This window comes from Ambystoma mexicanum, chromosome 13 (assembly GCF_040938575.1).
Source record: "Ambystoma mexicanum isolate Mex_15411 chromosome 13, UKY_AmexF1_1, whole genome shotgun sequence".
In the NCBI taxonomy this organism is placed as follows: Eukaryota; Metazoa; Chordata; class Amphibia; order Caudata; family Ambystomatidae; genus Ambystoma; species Ambystoma mexicanum.
Window position 1 is genome coordinate 51,770,324 of NC_090938.1, and position 20,734 is coordinate 51,791,057.

The 20,734-nt window shown below is 48.7% G+C and overlaps 1 protein-coding gene across 2 annotated transcripts in view; it reads left to right on the forward strand.

The window, feature by feature from the left end:
* Positions 1–20,734, forward strand: part of SRGAP2 (SLIT-ROBO Rho GTPase activating protein 2) — a 400,495-nt gene that overhangs the window by 142,667 nt on the left and 237,094 nt on the right. For both annotated transcript variants that reach the window (XM_069633174.1, XM_069633175.1), the window contains one exon: positions 305–497. In XM_069633174.1, coding sequence (XP_069489275.1) covers positions 305–497 — 193 coding nt within the window. The remainder of the gene's footprint in view (positions 1–304; positions 498–20,734) is intronic.

A 20,734-nucleotide genomic window follows, 5' to 3' on the forward strand; every position in this document is an offset into this window, starting at 1 on the left:
GTGTGTTTCCTTTGGTAGTGCTCTTGGCTAGATTGTGCCCCATTGGAAGGCCTGGTCCTGTGCGTGCCTTCGGGGACCCTGCTGGTTCAGTGAATGCCCTATTGGTCTTAAAAAGTTCTTTTGTGTGTCTCTTGGGGCTCTGGTGTCTGCATACTCCACTGTTGGTTAGGCGCCTCCGCTTCCTCGCACCCCATAAGCTGCTGTTGTTTGCGCCTGTGGTACCCCGCTCTAAAATAAAGCGCTTGGAACAGATTCGCCCTATCCATTCGTCTGACCTCACCACTGTCTCCCCTCTCGTTTGCAGAGATACGTACCCAGCTGGCAGAGCAGCTGAAATGCCTGGACCAGCAGTGCGAGCTGCGGGTGCAGCTCCTCCAGGACCTGCAGGACTTCTTCCGCAAGAAGGCAGAGATTGAGGCAGACTACTCGCGGAACCTGGAGAAGTTAGCTGAGCGGTTCCTGGCCAAAACCAGGAGCACCAAAGACCAGCAGTTGAAGTAGGTAATCGCTTGGAATTCCTTTCCTGATTAGATGGCTAAGCGGGGATGGGGATTGGTGTCATTTTGATTGTTGGGATTGGCAATTGTCTTTTTCATTTTCTTGTCATTAAAGGTTTTTGGCATACCCAGGTTTGATGCATTGGTGACTTGCAACTACAAGGCAGCAATTTGCTATGCAATTCTGTAGTTTTGCTAATCAAATGAAAACTTGTGTAGCAAAGTTATCTATTCCGCTCTTGCCGTCGGTGCTCTCTTCATCCTGTTTTCTCTTTTCACTTCAAGTGCTAAGGAAGGCAAAGTGCAGCAGTAATCATCTCCTCCACTCTTAAGTGCCAAATGCAAGAATTATTTTTTCAAATAGCGAAACAGAAGTATTTTTATTAGGCTTTTTATATCCTGTCTGGCAAAGAAAAGTATGTGTCAACTTTATATCTTTTTAAAAAGGCAGTCCTGTAATTCCATTCCTAAAATGTAAGTTGTAAAATAATACATAATTACAGTCTTGATGCTGTAAAACCTTGCATCTATCCATGCTTTACAGAAAAGTTTAGCTTGGTGTATCTGAATTTCATTGTCAACTATATTTCATTTTGTTGGGGAAGAGGCATCATGTTGACTAGTGAACTTTTGAAAATGTACATTATCACATGATCAAATGCTTTTTCTTTCTCTTAAATGCTCATGCAGACTGGTGATCAATAGTTCCATACAGTCTGTAGTTAACCTCTAGAGCTTGCTTGGATTGTATTATATATTTCCACCTGCAGGAGACGGCTGGCCAAACTCTTTTCGGAACCTTTTTCATCAGGTCTATATATTTGTGTCCATTCATGAAGCTCACCTTTTACAGACGCTCCTCTATGGCTCGCAAAGTTGTTTTGCCCAGTCAGTTGAGTAGATTTTATGACGGGCAAGTAGCATTTACAAGAGATGTTTGAAGCTTTTATTTAACTTCTACTTGGTTTGCAGTAAATGTCAAATAAAAGTTTCACTGTGCATGGCTGGACTCTGGGTGGCAGCAGTGTGCCAAACATAAAGTGGGTTTGTAGTGACATGCACCCTTTTACAGAAATCACATTATGAAATTGTCCTCCGTTGCTATGGGTCGAGTGGATTTCTCTTAGGTTGAATAGGTAAACTAAGTTACCCGACCTGCAGGTCTAGCTGAAGTTTACAGCATTTGCAAGGCCCGACTCCTTTCACAAATGTGTTATTTCAGCGGTACCCAAAACTCCTGTATTGTTGCTCATTTCATGCCTTGGGTACAAATAACATCCACTGACATTAACAATATTGGTACAAAATTGCTAATCAAATGGGTCTGTTTGCTAATTAAAAGCATTTAATTAGCAAACTGCTAATCAATATTTGAAAACTAATGTATGCCTTGAACTTTTATGGTATTGGTTGATGGGTGCAATGGGATCATTCTAGAATTTGAGTTCGGAGTTGGATCTCAAAGCACTGTGTGTGTTGCGAGCACACATGTGGGTTAATTCAAGCCAATGGCTGTGACTCAACAGGTGAAGTCATTGCGAGGTTGGGCGTGTCCTTTTATAAGACGCCCTTTCATATGGGTTTTTTCCCAGCTTTCTACTGCTGCTGTACAAATATGTACACACTGGCAAGGTATTAAGTTGTGTTGACCGGTGGAAGTGCCTCCTGTAACAAGCTTTTGGTTTGTTTGCGGCTATGGTAATGCACTGCCTTCTAAGTGCTCGGTGTATTGTAGCTAATAAAAATAAAATAAATAATTATTAGGGTATTTATTGAGCACGGAATATAGCTTCAGGAGCCAATAGAGTATATTACAAGTAATGGGGAGAGGGCGCAGCGAGGGTAGCAGAACGCAAGTATTCCATAAAGGGGAATTAAAAACGGGTTGTTGTGGAGGGTGGGCAGTTTGCCAGCATGGGGTGGAGCAGATCACCCAGGCTCAGGTTGTTTGGGGCACGGAGGGGGTGTGGAATTGGGTATAAGGAGGGAGCTAATGAGGAGCGGGTCTTCAGCTCCTCCCCAAAATGCTGAAGCGAATGGGCGAGTCTTGTGCAGACAGAAACGTGGTTCCAGGGCCTGGGTGAGTTGGTTGGAATGTCCTGCCGAATGCTCTTGGAAAATGTGCTTTCAAGAGGCCGTCGCTTTATGTGCATACAGTGAGGATTCTAGAGCCCCCCGGGGGGGGGGGCTTCCCACGTACTCGCCAATGGTGTAGTATCGCTTTCTGCATCAGGGTGTACTTCTTTTCCCTTGACATTTGACAATGTCCTCAATGTTTGGCTTTTGAATTGAGAAACCAGGCTGGGGAAACAGGGGGGTGGGGGGTGACGATTGCTTGGCAGTGGTTGGATGCATCTGCCACGCGGCTTCCCAAGATGCTTAAGAGCAAGCGTAGCATGCACTGCAGGGTTGAGCGTGCATGCCTGCTGGAGCGTCGTGGCTGCCTGCTGGAGCGTCGTGGCTGCCTGCTGGGGCCCCCACACTCCATACCAAAGTCCCGGGTATCCTCCGATTAGCCGGCGGTCTTGTGCGCCTCCGCGTGCTTCTTTGTGGTCGCTTGGTGGTCGCCGCCTGGTTTTGAAGCGCGTGATCTAGGCGCTATAATAGGCGGCTGTCCGTTTTCTCTACTGCAGCTGTCGGGCCAGAGGGCCAGTGCACAGCTTGTGCGTTTCCTCTGCTTATTGCACCAGTGTTGCCCTTTGATGCCATTTCTCGTTGTGTCACCAGCGTGCCCACTAACTCTCAGAGGGGGACAATGAAGGGGCGTGGCCAAGCAAGGGAAGAACATCGCCCCCTCCCGAGGAAAGTGGTTGGATCTCAAAAGGTGCGCAGTCATGCCAAGAACCACCTTGTTAAATGATTCCCTTGGCCAGGGGGGGGGCGGGTTGGGGAACCCACCTCTTATGTTTATGCATGTTGAGTCTAAGCTGGTAATGTAACTCAGTAGCTTAAGGCACCTGTGGCACAGACGTGTAACTGCCTGTGGTTCAGAGCGCACGGTCCTTGTTCCTATTAAAGCATATTGCCGTAGCATAGCCTATAGGGACTATAGAGTGTTAGGCGTTTAGATTTTTGGGCTGAACCAAGTTTCAAGACGGTGGCAGGAAGTCACCATATAGCAGAAACATATTATTATTATTTTCAATGTGGCGTTTGTTGTCCCATGAGCGATCGGAGATCTCGCCCGAGGCTGCTTCTATGGGACCTTCCCCCACTCACCCCCCCTCCCCCCACCCCACCCACTTGAGCGGCCCGAAGGCCCAGCGCGGCTGCATTTCCTGCTTGGGGACGAGCGAATGAGGTCTGATTGGGCCTAATTAGTATCGAGCGCCTGGGTGCAGTAAGCCGAGGCGCTATTGATTTCCCCATAATTGCGCTGGGATAACCTCCCGTTTATTAATAGGGCCGGTGCCCGCTGCCAAGGTGCCTGAAATCGCCGGTCTGTAGGCCGCAGCCCACCTGCACACAGCGAAGCGCCAGGCGGGAGTCCCTGTCTGCCAGTGCCTAGAAGCGTGCTATAACGTCGCAATGCAATATATTTGTTACACGGCAATATTGATAGTCTTTTTTTTATTTTCCCCTCTAGATTTGCAGAGTGTCGGGGCTTTAAGTTTAAATACTCTAAAGAGCTTCTCGTTTCATCACTAGTTATAACGTTTCCTTATAAGTACAGGACTAGAAAAGCCAGAATACAAAGCACATAAACAGGACTGAAAGGTGTGGTCAGAGTTCCATGAGACACTTTCATATCTTTTAAACTAGCACTTCCTACAAAAATAAAAAATGACACATCGCTCAACTCTTCGATCTAGTCTTACGTCTGACTACCCCCCCCCTCCTACCCCACCAGTATTTTCCCAGGACAGGAGAGTTCATTTTGACAATGAGGTCGTGGTTTTGGTGCAAAGACACCAACAGTTTAGATTTTTCACTCTAATACATATTTCCCGTTTAACCCCCTGTCCGCTGAGAAGGCCACAGCATTTCAGGCACACAGCAAACGGGGAGCACTGTTTTAAACTTTCAAATCCTAAAACCCAGGTTTGTTGGCAGGTTTCTAATTCGTTTGTATAAACCACTGTGTGGGAAGCTGCGATTGTGTCTTCTGGACACTTAGGTTATTCTCGGTTCTAAGTGTCTTCTGTGCTGGGGCACTCGCTTCTGCCGTTTCCTTTACATGCTGGACGGGTATTCCTTACCAGCAGAAGGGCGACTGTATATGCGCCTCGGGAGGATAGCTCAGCAGCAACGTGTTCGCCTTGTAAACAAGACGACTCGAAGCAACAAAGGTTCTTTCCCCGGGTCCGCGCTTAGAAACCTCTGGGTATTAAAGCGCGTTATAAATACGTAACTAAAACCAACAAAAAAAACAATAATGCAACAACAACGAAGCAAATCCTGTAACGGCGCCTCGATGCGCGCCTCGAAGCCCGCGGGCTGTGCGAGCGCTTTAAAAATGCAAATAAATAAATATAGTATATTCTTTTTTCTTCTTCAACAATGAGCTCACGTAGAAGAGCTCTTCTTAGTCTTTCTTCCCTTTTTTAATATCTGCAGAGTTGTTTCATGCTCATTTGTTTATCCCTGAATTTTTAAAAAAAGTTGTCCACAAATGTTTTTTCGAAATATCCCACTTCTATATATCGCGATATAGATATGCAATCCAGCTGGGTCTTGTGAAGCACTCGTTCTGCTACTGGGGCCTCTTGTGGGGGCAGTATTCTTTGAGTGGGTTTGTACATTGGCGAGACTAGGACGGGTGCCTGACCACGGCCAGGCCCTGCCGTCGGGGCTGTGGCCATTGAGGCTGACTCGGCAGCGTTTCGGTCCCTCTCGGAATCCGTCTGGTGACTCTGTGCTATTTCTGACCCCGCTTCCCTATACTTTTCCACTTTCTTGCTGGGCTCAGAGGCAGTATGCAGCCGCCGTGTTCGCCTAATCGCCTTGTGGGGGAGGAACGAGGGGGAGCCTTGACACCCATGCCCCAGACCTGTGCCTTGGCCTCACTTTCTTGGGGTACTTTCGGGCCCAGAATGCAGTGTCTGTAATTTAAAGTACACAGGAAAGCCGTGAAGATGTTCCTGTTCGAATAAATCAAAAATACAAACGTTTCGCCTACTCTATTTCCACAAAGGCTGCCTGAACAAAAACACAACCACGAGAAAAGGCAGTGTGCCAGTTTATGAGGGTGTGAACGTAGTGCGGGATACATAGATCGGGGACCAAACAGAACCAGGTGACTTGCATTAACCCGAAGAGCGGGGCGTGTTGAGAACTGTGCACAATAGGAGCACTGGAGGGGGTGTGTGTGTGTGTCAGATATGGAGACTGCCAGGCCTTGCATGCTGCTGCACGACCCACAGCTGCATTGGCTCCAGCTGCAAGCCGAATAATCACATCTGACTTTCACCCTGAAGTCCCCACACTACCTCACTGCGAAACTCTGCACCACCGGAGGGGCGCTGTGCACCAGAAGTAAGGACATGTGCAGGCTTGAACCCTGCCGGTGCAGGAAGGAACCAGTGACGTGTCTATGCCCCGGGGCTGTGGGCCGCCCTCCTCCTCGTCAACATCCGACTTGCCCCCTCGCCCTACCACCTGGGTGCATACACCCTCCTCTCACGCCTTGCCTAGGACTGGGTGATCTGACCCCCACGTTTTCCTCCCCTTTGTGCTTCGAGATCCATTGCCGACAATTGCCATGCCTTGTTCTCTGCTTCCCTAACCATGTTCCCCATTCTCCCCCACCCCCACGATGGACAAGCACTCCACTGCTTCCAGAAGCTAAGCTCCTGCTAAAAAATCATAAAAATAATACCAAAAAGTGCCTGACTGCCTTCAAGACTGAGGTCGCTCGGTGGAGCTTTGCCAGAGAATTTGGCCGTGCCGGTTTTGCCTCCGTATTCCAGCAGCGGACCTCTCCACTGTGATGTGTAGTTCACAATGTTTGTGTCCTTGAATTTGAAGAGCCAGGCACCTCTTGAACTCTACTGGCTGGGAAATGGTAGCCCACTGCAACTCGTGGGCGCCATTAGGTGGGCTAGCCACAAACGCTGCCATCACTGCCTAAATCCTTAGCGGGATAAAAGTCACTATATGAATACCCCTGGGATGTTCTAGCAGAACTGATCCCGGAGCTTGAGGTCCAGGATACATTTGGTGGCTTTGTTCAGGAGTGCCTGAGACTTCAGGTCCAGGATTCATTTGGTGGCTTTACGGAGTGCCGGAGGTCCACGGTACATTTGGTGGCTTTGTCTAGGAGTGCCTGAGGCTTGCGGTCCAGGATACATTTGGTGGCTTTGTTCAGGAGTGCCTGAGGCTTGAGATCCAGGATACATTTGGTGGCTTTCTTCAGGAGTGGCTGAAGCTTGAGGTCCAGGATACATTTGGTGGCTTTTAGTAGTGCCTGAGGCTTCAGGTCCAGGATAGATTTGGTGGCTTTGTTCAGGAGTGCCTGAGGCTTGAGATCCAGGATAGATTTGGTGGCTTTGTTCAGGAGTGGCTGAGGCTTGCGGTCCAGGATACATTTGGTGGCTTTGTTCAGGAGTGCCTGAGGCTTGAGATCCAGGATACATTTGGTGGCTTTGTTCAGGAGTGGCTGAAGCTTGAGGTCCAGGATACATTTGGTGGCTTTGTTCAGGAGTGGCTGAAGCTTGAGGTCCAGGATACATTTGGTGGCTTTGTTTAGGAGTGCCTGAGGCTTCAGGTCCAGGATTCATTTGGTGGCTTTGTTTAGGAGTGCCTGAGGCTTCAGGTCCAGGATAGATTTGGTGGCTTTGTTCAGGAGTGCCTGAGGCTTGAGATCCAGGATACATTTGGTGGCTTTGTTCAGGAGTGGCTGAAGCTTGAGGTCCAGGATACATTTGGTGGCTTTGTTTAGTAGTGCCTGAGGCTTCAGGTCCAGGATACATTTGGTGGCTTTAAGGAGTGCCGGAGGTCCACGGTACATTTGGTGGCTTTGTCTAGGATAGCCTGAGGCTTGCGGTCCAGGATAGATTTGGTGGCTTTGTTCAGGAGTGCCTGAGGCTTGAGATCCAGGATACATTTGGTGGCTTTGTTCAGGAGTGGCTGAAGCTTGAGGTCCAGGATACATTTGGTGGCTTTGTTCAGGAGTGGCTGAAGCTTGAGGTCCAGGATACATTTGGTGGCTTTGTTTAGGAGTGCCCGTAGAACTGTGGCAGCAAGACTTGTATGTCGGGATCATTGACCTGCCGTTGCCTTGGGATGGGGGTGATTTTTCTAAGGACATGGTGCTGGTAAGAATAAAATGTTGAACTTGGTCTAACCTGATCACTATGGCACACCTCAACAGGCTAGAGTTGCACAGAGATTCAGAGAGCAGAATCTGTGAGAGAAACACGGGGGCCTGTCCCACTGGTAGGTTTTATATTACTGTCCTATGCTTGCAATGTCATGGGCACTCTGCCCTTCTTTGTTGCTCAGCTGAACCATTGCTCTTCTAAGAAGGTTGCTGGTCTGCATCTCCAGATGAGACGCAAAAGATTTGATGGATGTAAACCAAGTGCTTTTAACTTCAAAGGGTAGACTAAGGGTGTAATGAGTCGGGTAAATCGGGACGTGGAAACAAACGCCCTGTGATGGGTATAAGCGAAAGGGATAACGTAACATCATTTCCATTGTGATTGAGAACAAAGTGCTAGCGGGTGTTCTTCAGTACACAACCAACCAAAAATGTTTGTTGCGAGAGAAAAGTAAGCCAACTAAAACCGGCCTTCAACCAAAGGTCCAAATGAAAATACCCAAATAAAAAAATCGGTTTGTCTTATGTGGGTCTCGATGTCTCTGGCCAAAAGTTTAGTGAGGCAACCTGGTCCTTGTCCCCGGAGTGTAGATTCTAGGGTTTCTGGTCCACAGCAGGTGCCTTCCAGGCCAAGATCTGACGCAGCCTGAGGATCTCGCCAACAATTGGCGATTGTGTAGGATCTTTGCCCAGACCTCTCCATTTGGAGATTCTGGTTCACTTCCTTGCTTAGGGTTCTGATTGGGGTGCTCTTCCTTTCTCTAGCGTCCTGATCTAACCTTCTTGGTCACCAGTGTTGCTACATCATTGTGGGCCTCCTCACACTTCTTGGAGATGCTCTGGGCTGACTAGGGTCAGCGGGAACATCCCTGTCTCTCTGGCTAGGGGGCCTGCGTGTCTGCTGCCCCATTACCCCTTTCTCTGGCCGGGTTGTAATCTATCCCCCACTAGTTGGCAGTACTACTCTCAAATGTTCCTCTACCAGAGTCTTCCTCTCCACCTCCAGATCTGCGAAAACCTTCCTCCTTAATAGGGGACATCTCCCCTCCCTCTCCAGCCTCCAATGATCTTTCTACCTACACTCTCTTCTAGAGATCACATGCTCCCAAAACGGCTGCCTCCAGCTCCTTCTCGAAAAAAACACCATCTCTGAATGAACAGGCTGCCTGAAATAGCCTTACATCTTCTCCCTTTGGGCAGTGCTTGGGCGCATAGCTTTCACCTCTGGCAGGTGGGGTGGGCTTTCATTGGGCCACATGTCTTTGGTCATGTGGGGGTACAAGGGATGGGTCTGATTATATCCAGGCCTTTCGCCATCTAGGATACTCTTCTAAGTGGTTGTTGTATACAGGTGAAGAGCTCCTGTGCAGCCGGATTGACTCAGCTGATCCCTTGTACGTTTTTGCAACTTCTTGACATGGGTTCCTCTACTCACGGGAAAACATAAGATTTGCTGCCTGCCATTTCAGGCATCGCCAAAATTGGAAGCAATCGTCTGAAATTTCAGATTTGACCAAGTGGGATTTAGAAGATGAATCCATAAGGCTACGGATCCATTCTACAGCACACTGAGCAATGTTATTTGCATCGACAGTAAAGGGACTTTTCTTTTAATGAAAAGCAACTCTAAGTGCCAGAGGCTGTTTGTTTCTCCGACGCACTTCCTGGTGATGATGCCACACTGTGGCCATCCCTGGCCCTTTTGCCCAGACGCCTTGCCCCGGTTACCGGGTCCAGTTGTTGTGTGTTCTTTTCGCCCTGAGGAAGGCAACTATATTTATTTGGAATTATTCGCCAGACAGGTGGCTCTTTTGCCGAAACATGTTGTCTAGTCAGTTTTGTGTTTTCACTTTTTTCTATTGAGTTATGATATGACACTGACACGTAGGCAGACCTGTCAATTAAATGAACTAAGAAAACTTTGTTAATTGCAAAATTTGACAATTCATCAACCTAATAATTAGAGTATTGACTGAATTTAAGTCAATACCTGGAGTTGACATTTATTTATTGTTTATTCTTCTGTCTGTTACTTCATTGTGATGAGCAAAGTGACTGTTCATATTTACTGTTCTCTAATGATCTTTTTGTTTTATTGTTTTTACCGCAGACTTGTTTTAATTATTTACAAGACTGTTTTTATTCATTTATTATTATGTTGTTTGAAATACAAGCAATACATTTTTCCTTCTTTTTCACCATGAGATTATCTTGATTGCTTTCAGAGTTTGTTGCAGCCACCAATTTGTTAATTTAGTGATATCCGGTTGATACACTTACCCATTAAATTAAATTATCTTCAAAATTACTATCTAATCAACTTTGCAGCAGTGCGGACTCCATTGTTTTTGTCGAAGATGAGGGGGCCGACTCTTCTCCTGGTTTCAGTCGGCAGGGCTCTCCCCTCAATTGTCTGATTTTCCAATTAATTTGTAATTGATGGAAGGGTATTGAAGCCTGTTAGCAGTGCTTCAAGCCATGAGTTCCCTTACTTTCAGGCTTTTAGTATGGGGAGCGGCGAAGGGTTCCTGTGGGTTTGTGGGCACTGGCACACAGGTGGCATGGTGGTTGGCATAAACTTTTTATTAGTAATGAAAATAAAGAGAAAACCTAACTTTCCCTAACTCTACGAGGGGTTTCCTGCCTCAACTAGAATACTATGGGTTCGGCCAAGATGTCCGTGTAAATCAATAGTTCACCGTTGTGTCAAAACCTACTTCTGTCCCTCACACTTATAACTAAACTAAAGAGGTAGTGCCTCTTCTTCGTCGAGAAGAATGACTGCCTTCTTCTGGACAGTGGATCCCAGTTCCAGTTGTGAGGTGGGATCTTTACTTGAAGCAATGACTCCCTTCCCAGGTCTGAAGCCCTTTGCAAGGCACAAAGTTCCAGGTTGTAATGCAAAAAAGCAGTGACGTTCTCAATTAAAACTCAAAAGGTAAAGTTCCAGTTCTAGCATCAATATTCCTTGTTGCCCATAGTTGCTTCTTCACTATTGGGTTCCTGGAGAATACCTTCCTTCTCCAGGTATCTCTACACTTGGGCAGGAGGGATGCCTCCCTTCCCCTGGACTCTTTTCACTTGGTTCTATGAGATCATAATGCCAGAGGCGGTGGCTCCCTTCCCCTGGCCTTTCTTGGCTTTAGTTTCACAGTTCACAGTCCCGGAGTAATGTCCACCTGGCCTTTCTCATACACTGATTGATGTGGATCCCAGACCCGTATCACAGTTACTTTAGTGATTGGTTTTGGCAGACCCGGTTCACTACCCTGCCAGGTACTGCCGCAAAGAGCACTACTGCTGTTATCCCTCTCAGGGTGTGGGCCCCAGACCCTGCTCTCTTCTCTGTTTTTTACTCCTAATAGACCTGGTTTACTCTCCTGCCAGGTACTATTGTTTAGAGGATTCCCCTACGTTCTACAAGAGTCCCAGACCATTGGTTTGAGGTTTCTCCTGTGCCCTTTCCTGACCCCGACAGCCCATGCACCTTTTAGGTCTCTAGTTCCTCATTCCGTGGTCTCAGGGACTTCCTGCGTCCTTAAAAGCTCTCCTTCTTCAGCGTTTTTGCAGCGTTTTGTTCTGAGCGGGCTGCAAGTCTCTCCATGGCCATGTCGACCAGCTCCTTCCTGCGCCAGGAGTCCTGTTTACTCAGCTCTCCAGTTGGCCTCTGCACTGCGGACTGGGTAGGGACGCCTCAACTCCCCTTCTCACGTCCCAGACACCAACCTCTCCTTTGCTCCCTGCTGGACGGCCTCCCAACTCGAGGATTCTCCTGGAAGAGTCTCTGACGAAGGGTTAAATCCTTCCTCTGTCTTTATTGGGAATGGGCGATGGCATCTAGACTGCTTAATCCGGTTCCAATGGGAATTTGTTATGGCTTGGCCCCGCCTCCTCGTCTCAGTACCTCTTACTGAAGTCGACATCCCTACTCTTACTCGTCTCAGTGACTGCTGCCTCATCTACCTTGCAGACATACATGGGAGAGTGTAACAAGGTGTGTGGCATTGGACAAGGGGGTGTGAAGGAGGTGGGGTGAGGGGTGTTGTACCGCCTTCTCCCGAGATATCCTCCCTGAGCCCCAGAGGAGTAGTCTCCCCATTAGATCCTCCCACTGAGTACCACTCCCAGGCAGATTGTTTGGTATTGGCCTCACCTCCCTGGCTTCATGTGAAGGGGTTCTCTTATGGAGAAGTGACATCATCTCTGGATTAGTCACAGGTTTCGGATCCCATGACGGTCTGCTGCAGTAAACCTCTGTGTGGGGTGCTTAGGGCCTTCACATTGGTTTCCAGTGCTTGATTTTGCATGTCTCTGGTCTATTTCAGGTTTTCCCTCTGTAAAAGAGGGTGCTTTTGGGAGATGTAGTTTTCCCCTTTTCTGGTCTATTAGCCAAGTTTGGGCCTGGGGCATGTTCTTCCCCTCCTCGGACTAGTGTTTCTCTAGAGTTCTACTGCCTCCTAATCCTCAAATAACTCTCCCAAAGCCAGCCCAGGTTTTCCCTCTGACAAAGGAGAGGATTTTGGGAGTTTGCAGTTCTGGTACCTTGGGTTTTCCCAATTGATCTGGGTGTCTTGTCTATCTCACCACTGTTACGCCTACACATGTCTAGACTGTCCTCGAGATGACTGTGGCAGACCCTTTGCTCACGTGGTTCTCATGTCTGGTGAGTGTTTGGGATGCAATAAAAACTCCTTTGTGTCTCAAGGATGGGCTCCTTACCATAAACGTCGGTCTAACTTTGCTCCTGTGACTGCCCCCTTCCTTAGTGTGGGGACTCGGTCACAGTGGTCTTAGGAGTCCCCATAGATTTCCACCAGACCCTACATCCATTAGTTCGGAGTTTATCGCCCCCTTTGCCCTCCCACAGTTGGTCCCCAACGTTAGGATGGGCACTGCACCACAGTTTGGTACCCACAGCCCTGGGGGTCTTGCACTTGGTAGGGGATGAGGTGAGACCCAGGGTCATGGAGTAGACTTTGACACAGGGTGTGAGGTCTTGGTTCTACACTCAGATGATGCTCTAAAATCTTTAGAATTTGCTGGAAATTGTGGCGGCGGAAGGGTTCTGATGAGTTTTCTGGCTAGTGGATTTTATTTTCTGGCATATAATAATGCATGTATTATTTAAACAATATTTGGAATTCCAGTTTAAGCCATTCCATACGCAGTCCAAAGACCGAGCAGTTCAGTGAACTTTGCGCAGTCTACGTTGAGAGGTTGGATTAGGGGGGGTTAATCTCGGATAGCCAATGATTGCACCGAATACCATGTGTGCCGACAGATGAGGCCACGTCTGTCTCCGTAGTACTGACCAAGGGTCATGTGTGGTTGAATTCATGAAGGGTCCCCAACCTGCTTCAATCACAGCCACAAATGAGCACTTATCGCAGCTTAACGAGGAGGCTTAGTGTGCATAACTAGTACTTCACTAGATAGTTTTCTTTTGGTTGAGTGTAAACCCTTGGGGTGTCCTATAGTGACCCAAGCCATGGACTTCAGTTGTCCACGTTGGCCAAGCTCACATTGCACCCTCCTTACTGGGTAAACGTTCATGCACGCGCGCAAGGCTCGATTAGCCTCCATATCTGCAAGTCCACCTAGTAAGTACCTGCTGGATTTTCTCTGCTGGCAATTTCCTGGGACAGTGGACTTTGGCACAGCAGGTCCGGTTGAAAGTGGGAGACCTCTCTTCTTGACACTGGTAGGGAATGAGGTGACGCATTAACAGGTGTGGTGGGGGTGTGGGGTGTGGCGGGGGTAGTAAGGGGTCTAAACTTGAACAAAGAACCGTAGGAATGTAAGATGCGGCTTCCAGCCCAAGGATACAGGTCAAAGCTTGAATTTCCAGCAATTCCGGTAACCAACTTCTCAGAATCCAAGTTTGCCAATGTCCAGCAATAAAAGAGCAGCACTCAAATTTGACAGTCCCTTCCGACAAAGATAGAGCCATACTTCGGTAGTGGCCATCAACACAAATGGACTAAAGGGGAGACCCGCAAACATAGACTAACAATTGGCCCCACCAACATGTGTAATGGTCTTGACAGACTGACCGTGTTGTATCTCTCGTAATAATAAGACCCAAGACCAGAACAGACCAGTCCAGCAAAAGCCAGACACTTGCTGCTAAGGCAGAGGGCGCTGCTGTACTGTTGGCCTTCTGAATGCTCTCTGCAGTGCACGTTATGTGGTCTTGTACTAAGCACTGCTGCCACTCGCGTGGCCTCTTGGCGCCCTGGCGGCTCTGCGAAGGAGTTGGAGGGCCAGTTGGTTAGTGGGATTGCGAGGGAGAAGAGCAAGAGAGCTTTGATGTGCTGTCGGCAGCACACCAGTTAGCGTAGGTGTGTGTTTGGTTGGTAGCAGTCATGTGGTGCTGGGGTATGATTGTGCATGGGTGCTTTCTGTGTGCTTGCGTTTGGTTTCATGGGGGTGTTGTGAAGTGTGTGCAGTTTATGGTGCGGTAGAGGTAGGCTTATGTTTAGTTTCGAGTTTGAGGGCGACTATGCACAATCTTTAGTTTTTAAGATGGTTGCAACACTTTTCCTACTGCCAACCTTCCATCCAAATGCAGCACATTTCCTGCCCTCAGAATCCATCTAAGTGATTCACACCCCCCACTCCCATAGCCATCCTAGGAGTGGGGGGCGGGGGGTCACTGAAATTCTGTGTCGATGGCCAAGGCAGGTGCTGCAGTGTCAACTAGGGTGGGGGGGGGGGTCAAGAGGACTCTCACCCAAGGGGGTCCGCTCCCAGGAAGGAGGTGATCACAACAGTTCAGGACACATAGCACCAATGAGAAGGCAGGAACTGCGATGCATAAGAACGGAGGAGCCCTGGATTCCTGGCAGCGGCTGAGCAGAGCATCCTGTTGCAGAGACCGCCCCAGGTGACGCACCATAAAAAGAGAGCAGACTGCCACACTATCATCTAACGCTAGCATTCCTCCTGGAATCCTGGGCCGACAAATCTCTCGTGTGATGCCGGGAGGGATCGACACCACCTTCAACTTTACTGTGTTTTCTGGCTCATCAATTCATGTCCTCAAAAAGCCGGGACATACTTATTACACTTAAAACCCTCCCGGGGTGCTGGTTTGTGGAGGGAGGGGGGTGAAATACTGCTGCAGTCCCAGGGAAAACAGTGTTGCCTGGTCGCCCTAACAGCACGGATCATATCTGTCCAACTGCGCTCAACGGCTCCTGCTACTGCTGGTCTAACCATTGGAGGGGCCCATAATCAAGATGGCCGCTCCCTGAAGGTGGCCCTTGAATAGAGTCTCCAAATGGAATCTTTTTATTTGTTTTATTTATATTTTGCTGAACAGAAACTTTTTCTTACTTTCACGGCAGACTTTCTGAAAATGGGAACTCTGTTAAAGACTGGAACTTCCCGTAAAATTGCGCTATTTCGAAACATCGGTGGGGGAACTTCTGGTAACGTGCAAATGACTGCCCACGATTGCTTGCCGGCAGCTGAATCCGTTCCACTGGTCTCCGGCTGCATCTTTACTTGTGGTGGAAGGGCTTCTGTTGGCATCTTTGCATACATTTCAGAGAAATGGGGACTTGGAGTGGTTGGGTTACGCTAAGCATTTGCAGCATGGCGGGCGCCTTCGTGGGCCGCTCGTGCCAGCATGACTGGGTGCCTCGCCTCTTCCCCTCTGGCCACTTCCGTGTTGGAAGGAAGCACGCCTGGGGATCTGGCAGCCGAGCTGGGACCCGAGACTCGTAAACAGCAGATGGTCCTAGCTGGGAAATGTTGGCGAGTGCTAATGCCTGGAATTCTTGAGGCCTGTAGTGATCATAAGCAGCGACAGGACCTATCCAGGAAGGGGTGGGGGGGGGGGAAGAGCGGCCAGCAACATTTCCAAGAACAATGGCGAGCATGCTTACTAAACTGGGATCATAGGATTGTATTGTAAGCTCCCATGTGGAGCCCAATCCAGAACTCGCGCAACCCAAGCAAGGAACTGCATAGAATCATCTCTGAAAGCAAATTACCAGGTTGCTCAACCCTCCCTCCTCCGAACTCCCAATCCCGATGCGGCGCCTGAACAGAAAATGTTCACAACATCACCATCGACAGACCTTCTGCCATCCTCTCTAAAATAGAAATAATGGCCCATCCACCGCCCCCTCCTTCTCCAAACTCCCTTCTGATAAAAACCGTTGTTGCTTTCTCTTCCATTTCACACCAGGAGTTCCTCCTGCTCCTAGCACAAAGGCACCGTCAAGATTTCCCTGAGGACCCATGCCTGTCCGCCCTCCTCAAAAACATCCTACCCTCAACCTGTGCAAGCACAATTGGACGCTCAATCTTCAACCACTTCCTAACATCTGGAATCTTCACAGAAGCCTTAAAAACCTTCAACATCAAACCTCTCGTCAAAAAACCTACACTCGACCCACTCCTTACCGCAGAACTACCGGCCCGTTTCCAACACCTGCTCCATGGCTGAAACTCATGGACCGCACAGCATACAAGCAACTCGGCCACTTCAGTGAAGCCAACAACCGCCTTGACCCTGCCCAATCTAGCTTCAGATCTCACCCCTCACCCATCCCCCCTGCAACCCTCCAAAGGAGCAAATTACTCCCTAGGGTCAGTTTGGGACGCCCTAAAAAGAACCGCAGACGCTGAAGGATGCAATGTACTGATTCTCTTGGACCTCTCTGCCGTCTTCGATACCATCGACCACACTATCCTCCTAGAGAGGCTACACTCTTAGGGAATCAAAGACACTGCCCTCAATTGATATTGATATTTTATTTCTATCGCGCTCATACACAAGTGTTTCAGAGCGAGGCAAGGGAAGGGGAACAGGGGAGAACAAAAAACAACGATCTTACTAGACCCAGTGACATTGAGAATATGCAAGTGCAAGGTAGAGGAGGAAGGGGGAACAAAAGGAGAGTGCGGAGCATATCTCCTCCATCTCCAATTGCTTGCAAATCATGCTCCTCAACGCTTTCACCTTTGCTTCCTGCCCAGTGCCCAAAGGGGTCCCACAGGGAGCATCCCTATCTCCCCTCCTCTTCAATATCCATCTCCCCGCACTCATCTACTCCATATCTCACCTTCTACAACTACGCAGACGATGCCCAGATCATCCTTAAAATCTCAAATCACTGGGCTCCATCCGCCCAGATCTATCATTGTGCCTCTTGGATATTGACCACTGGATGATGGCCAGCCACCTCATCCCCATCCCAGGGAAAACAGAAATCCTAGCCTGCAGGAAAACCACACTCCTTACCCAACCTATCCCCTGGACTCACTCTAGGATCCCCCCTAAACCCCCTCTCCCCCTGGCAATCTCCACCTTGGTGGAAAAACCTTGGGTACGTGTTGGACACAGATTTATTGCACTCCCCACACATCAGCTCTGTATCCAGAACCTGTTTCTTTCACAGACTCGCCTTCAGGCGTACCTTCCTTTACCTCTCCTATCCTCACAGATTCTCTGTCATCATCTCCATCATCCTTTTCTGCTTAGATTACGCAAACTGCCTTTATCTCGGCGTTCCGGCATTCCAGCTAAGGAAACTGCAAAGACTTAACGATGCGGCACGCCTGCTCATTGCCTCCCTCCCAGAGAACACATTGGCCCTACACCAAGCATCTTCCACTGGTTCCCTATTGGCTGACGAACTACGTTTAAGCCACTTGCATCACTCACAGTGGCATTCACAACACCAACTTGAAATTCCTCCAAGAAAAACGCACGTGTCACCACCCCTCCAGGACACTGATTTGGCACAGCATCCCTCCTAGTGTTCCCCATTACAACTTCTCCAGACTGGGCGTATCCGCCTTATCCGTCCAAGCTCCGACCACCTGTAACTCTGCCCCTCCACATCCGCAACATTGACAATCACCTGCCATTCAGAAAAGCCATCAACACCTGATTACTTCCTTCCTGCTCTTGAAGCCTTCTCGCACTCCATGGTGTAATTGACCATGCACAGACGCAAAGACCTATTCCCAACAACACCTACCGCCATTTTCTCTGTAGATGCCGACGGTGTTTGCAGCGGCACACCACGATAAACACCCCCATCCCCCGCCCCAAACCTACACAATTGTACTTCATGTCATAAATCAACCACATATCTTATACTGCCCAGTAAAGGATACAGGTTTAACCATAAAGGATACAATTGATAGGGTTCTTCGGATCCTTTAGACAAACGGCTTGATGGTAGTGAAGTCAAATTAGACCTTCCAAATGATGCCACTCGCTGACTAATAAAACGGGCAGAGGGAGGAATCGCTGGAAAGGGCGTGGGAAAACAAGCGGAAGACAGCCTAGAATAAAATAAGGCGTAATGAATATGTATCCCAACATTAATTCTCACTAATAGTTCAGCAATTAGGACAACAACACTAGCCTGTGGATGCTGATAACTGGAGGCTCCGACAGCAGGTCTCAGAAGTAATCCAATATAGAAGCAACAAAAAGGATGGAAGTTTAGTAAAGGAAACTTATCCCGAATGGCACCAGGGTCACGCCAGATACTGGGTTGGTGCACCGCAGCATAGCGTCCAAAGTAACGTGCACAATCACCTTCTTAATTAACAGTTGTAGGCAGTACTTCCTTTCCCAAGTAGCCCAAAAGAAAGAGTCAAAGGATAAGTGAGAAATCCACCTGTTGTTTCATCAAAGACGACAGGATTCAATTTAGAACATAGCACAACAAACTTGCATTGGATTTTATGCGTGTCAATAATACACGCAGCCAGGAAAACCACACATTAATCTTCTATGCGTCTGCAAGAATTCAAGAAACCACGTGTGGTTTTACACGCAGCAATAGTACACGCAGCCAGGAAATCCGCACGGGAATCGGTTTACACGCGACTTCAAAAGTTCAGGAAACAGCGTGTGGTTTTACACGCGGCAAGAATACACGCAGCCAGGAAATCAGCATGTTAATCTTCTTCTATGCGATTGCAAGAGTTCAGGAAACCGCGTGTGGTTTCACATGTGGCAATAGTACACGCAGCCAGGAAGCCACACGTTAGTCTTTGACACGCAACTGCAAAAGTTCAGGAAACCACGTGTGGATTTTACACGCGGAAAGAGTACACACAGCTGGGACTGCAAGAGTTTGTGTGTGAATGGAAAGCCGCACGTTGGTCTTCTTAGACGTGGCTACAGAAGTTAGCGTGTGGAAATTACACGCAGACGAGGAAAACCACCCGTTTCTTCTTGGAGGCGGCTACTGGAGTTCGCGTATGGGAATTACACGTGGAAAACGAGCCAAAGAAGTTGCTGAAGAGTTGCGGGAACGCAGATCAAAGTTTCAGCTACAGGACTCCCTGTTTTTGCAATCAGAAGCAGCGAGCAACGTCCAAACGCTGCTTATAAACGTAAAGTGGAAAACGCGTGACAATCTCTAATCACGTGACACTAACGACATGAAAAATGCAAACGTCGTTTTCCAGGCAAGGTATCAAACAGCCTCCATCTAGAATAGAAGGGCTTTGCGGTTCTATGGGTGTTAAGACGGATTTCTGAACTCTGTCCTGGCGGCGCAGAAGTTCAGAAGGCCAACCTAATTACTTGGGAACAGGGTAACCTCTGGACAAGCCAGACCAATCAGGGTAGCGATCGCGGCGGTCAAGACTAGGTCTCAAGAGGGGTGAGGGTGACTAAAAGCCCGCAATGAGCACACAAAGCAAGGACACCTACAAACTACTCCAAACAGGTGTTATATTAAAAATATATACACATTTATTCCAAGGCCTTTGCAACAATGACCGTAGCGAGAAATCACAAAACTCTAGTAAACCAACACATACCAAACCAATACAATATATATACAAATACAAACGAGTCTAAAGCGTTAGATGCACGAAATGTGTAGTCCACCTAGAAGGGGAGGAAAACAGGCAGTGCGAAATAATGATTAGACCCAGTCCGTCTTCAGAGGCACCTAACTAAAAGGAAGTCCAAGCCCTACGAATAGTGGAGCCTTGTGCTCAAAAGTACCTGCACACGCTGGTGCCAACGGGCAAAAAGGGGAGTCTCTTCGAGGGAATCGGGCAGTTCAGGTTGGCGCACAAATGAAGAAGAACAGAGTTCCGTGACTCAAGCGCAGCCTCCACTGTGGGCAGAAGCAGAGCGCGAGTACGGAAAGGCGTGCTGTTTGACACAGCGGGGAAAAGCTATGGGCTCCTGCAGGAGGGCGACCAGTTCCTAGCTATGCTACTCACCGCTCCCCGATGCAAGCAAACCCGCACAGTTTGTTACCACAGCAGGGCAACGGAGCGGCCGTGTGCATCTCAGCCAAATGTACACTACTCACTTCAGACCTGGGAATGCCAAGTGTACGAATCGTGTGAGAGTGACAAGGACTCGAAATACAACACAACCTGGCGGCGGTTACAGAGCAAGACTCCTGGTAGGCTGGTCAGTCTGCTGGATGGCCCAGAGACACTTCCGAAGGCTTACGTGCAGGAGATGGTGAAGAAGCCGGGAAATAGCTGTCCCCGCTATTCCAAGGGTCGAAGTACCAGTACAGGCCTTCTGATTCGATCAGAGGTAGAAAGGGTTTCACAAGGCGACAGCAGTGCAGAAGAGCAGTCCTTCAGCGGGTCACCAGCGATTCCTCGGTTCAGCCTCGTGGTTGCAGGATACTTGGCTCCTGTATTCCTTTGTTCGTGAGAACTCAGGAGATCGACATGGTAGTGGCGTTTCTAGCCCCCTCTTATCCACGGTTCCCTTCGCGCCAAAACGGAGGGGACCCAATGGGAGATCCGCTCATCAAACACTCACACCATACGTGGACCTATCACGGACCACGGTGGTCCCAGGCATTCATACCACACTAGACTCTCTGGCACCCAGGATGTGTATTGGGACCAGACATCCCAGCCCACATCCTGGAGGCACACACAAGGCCTGTACAAGCCTGCGAAAGCATCTGTGTTTCGCTGGAAAGTAAATGCCCAAATAAGGAAAACCCCGGGT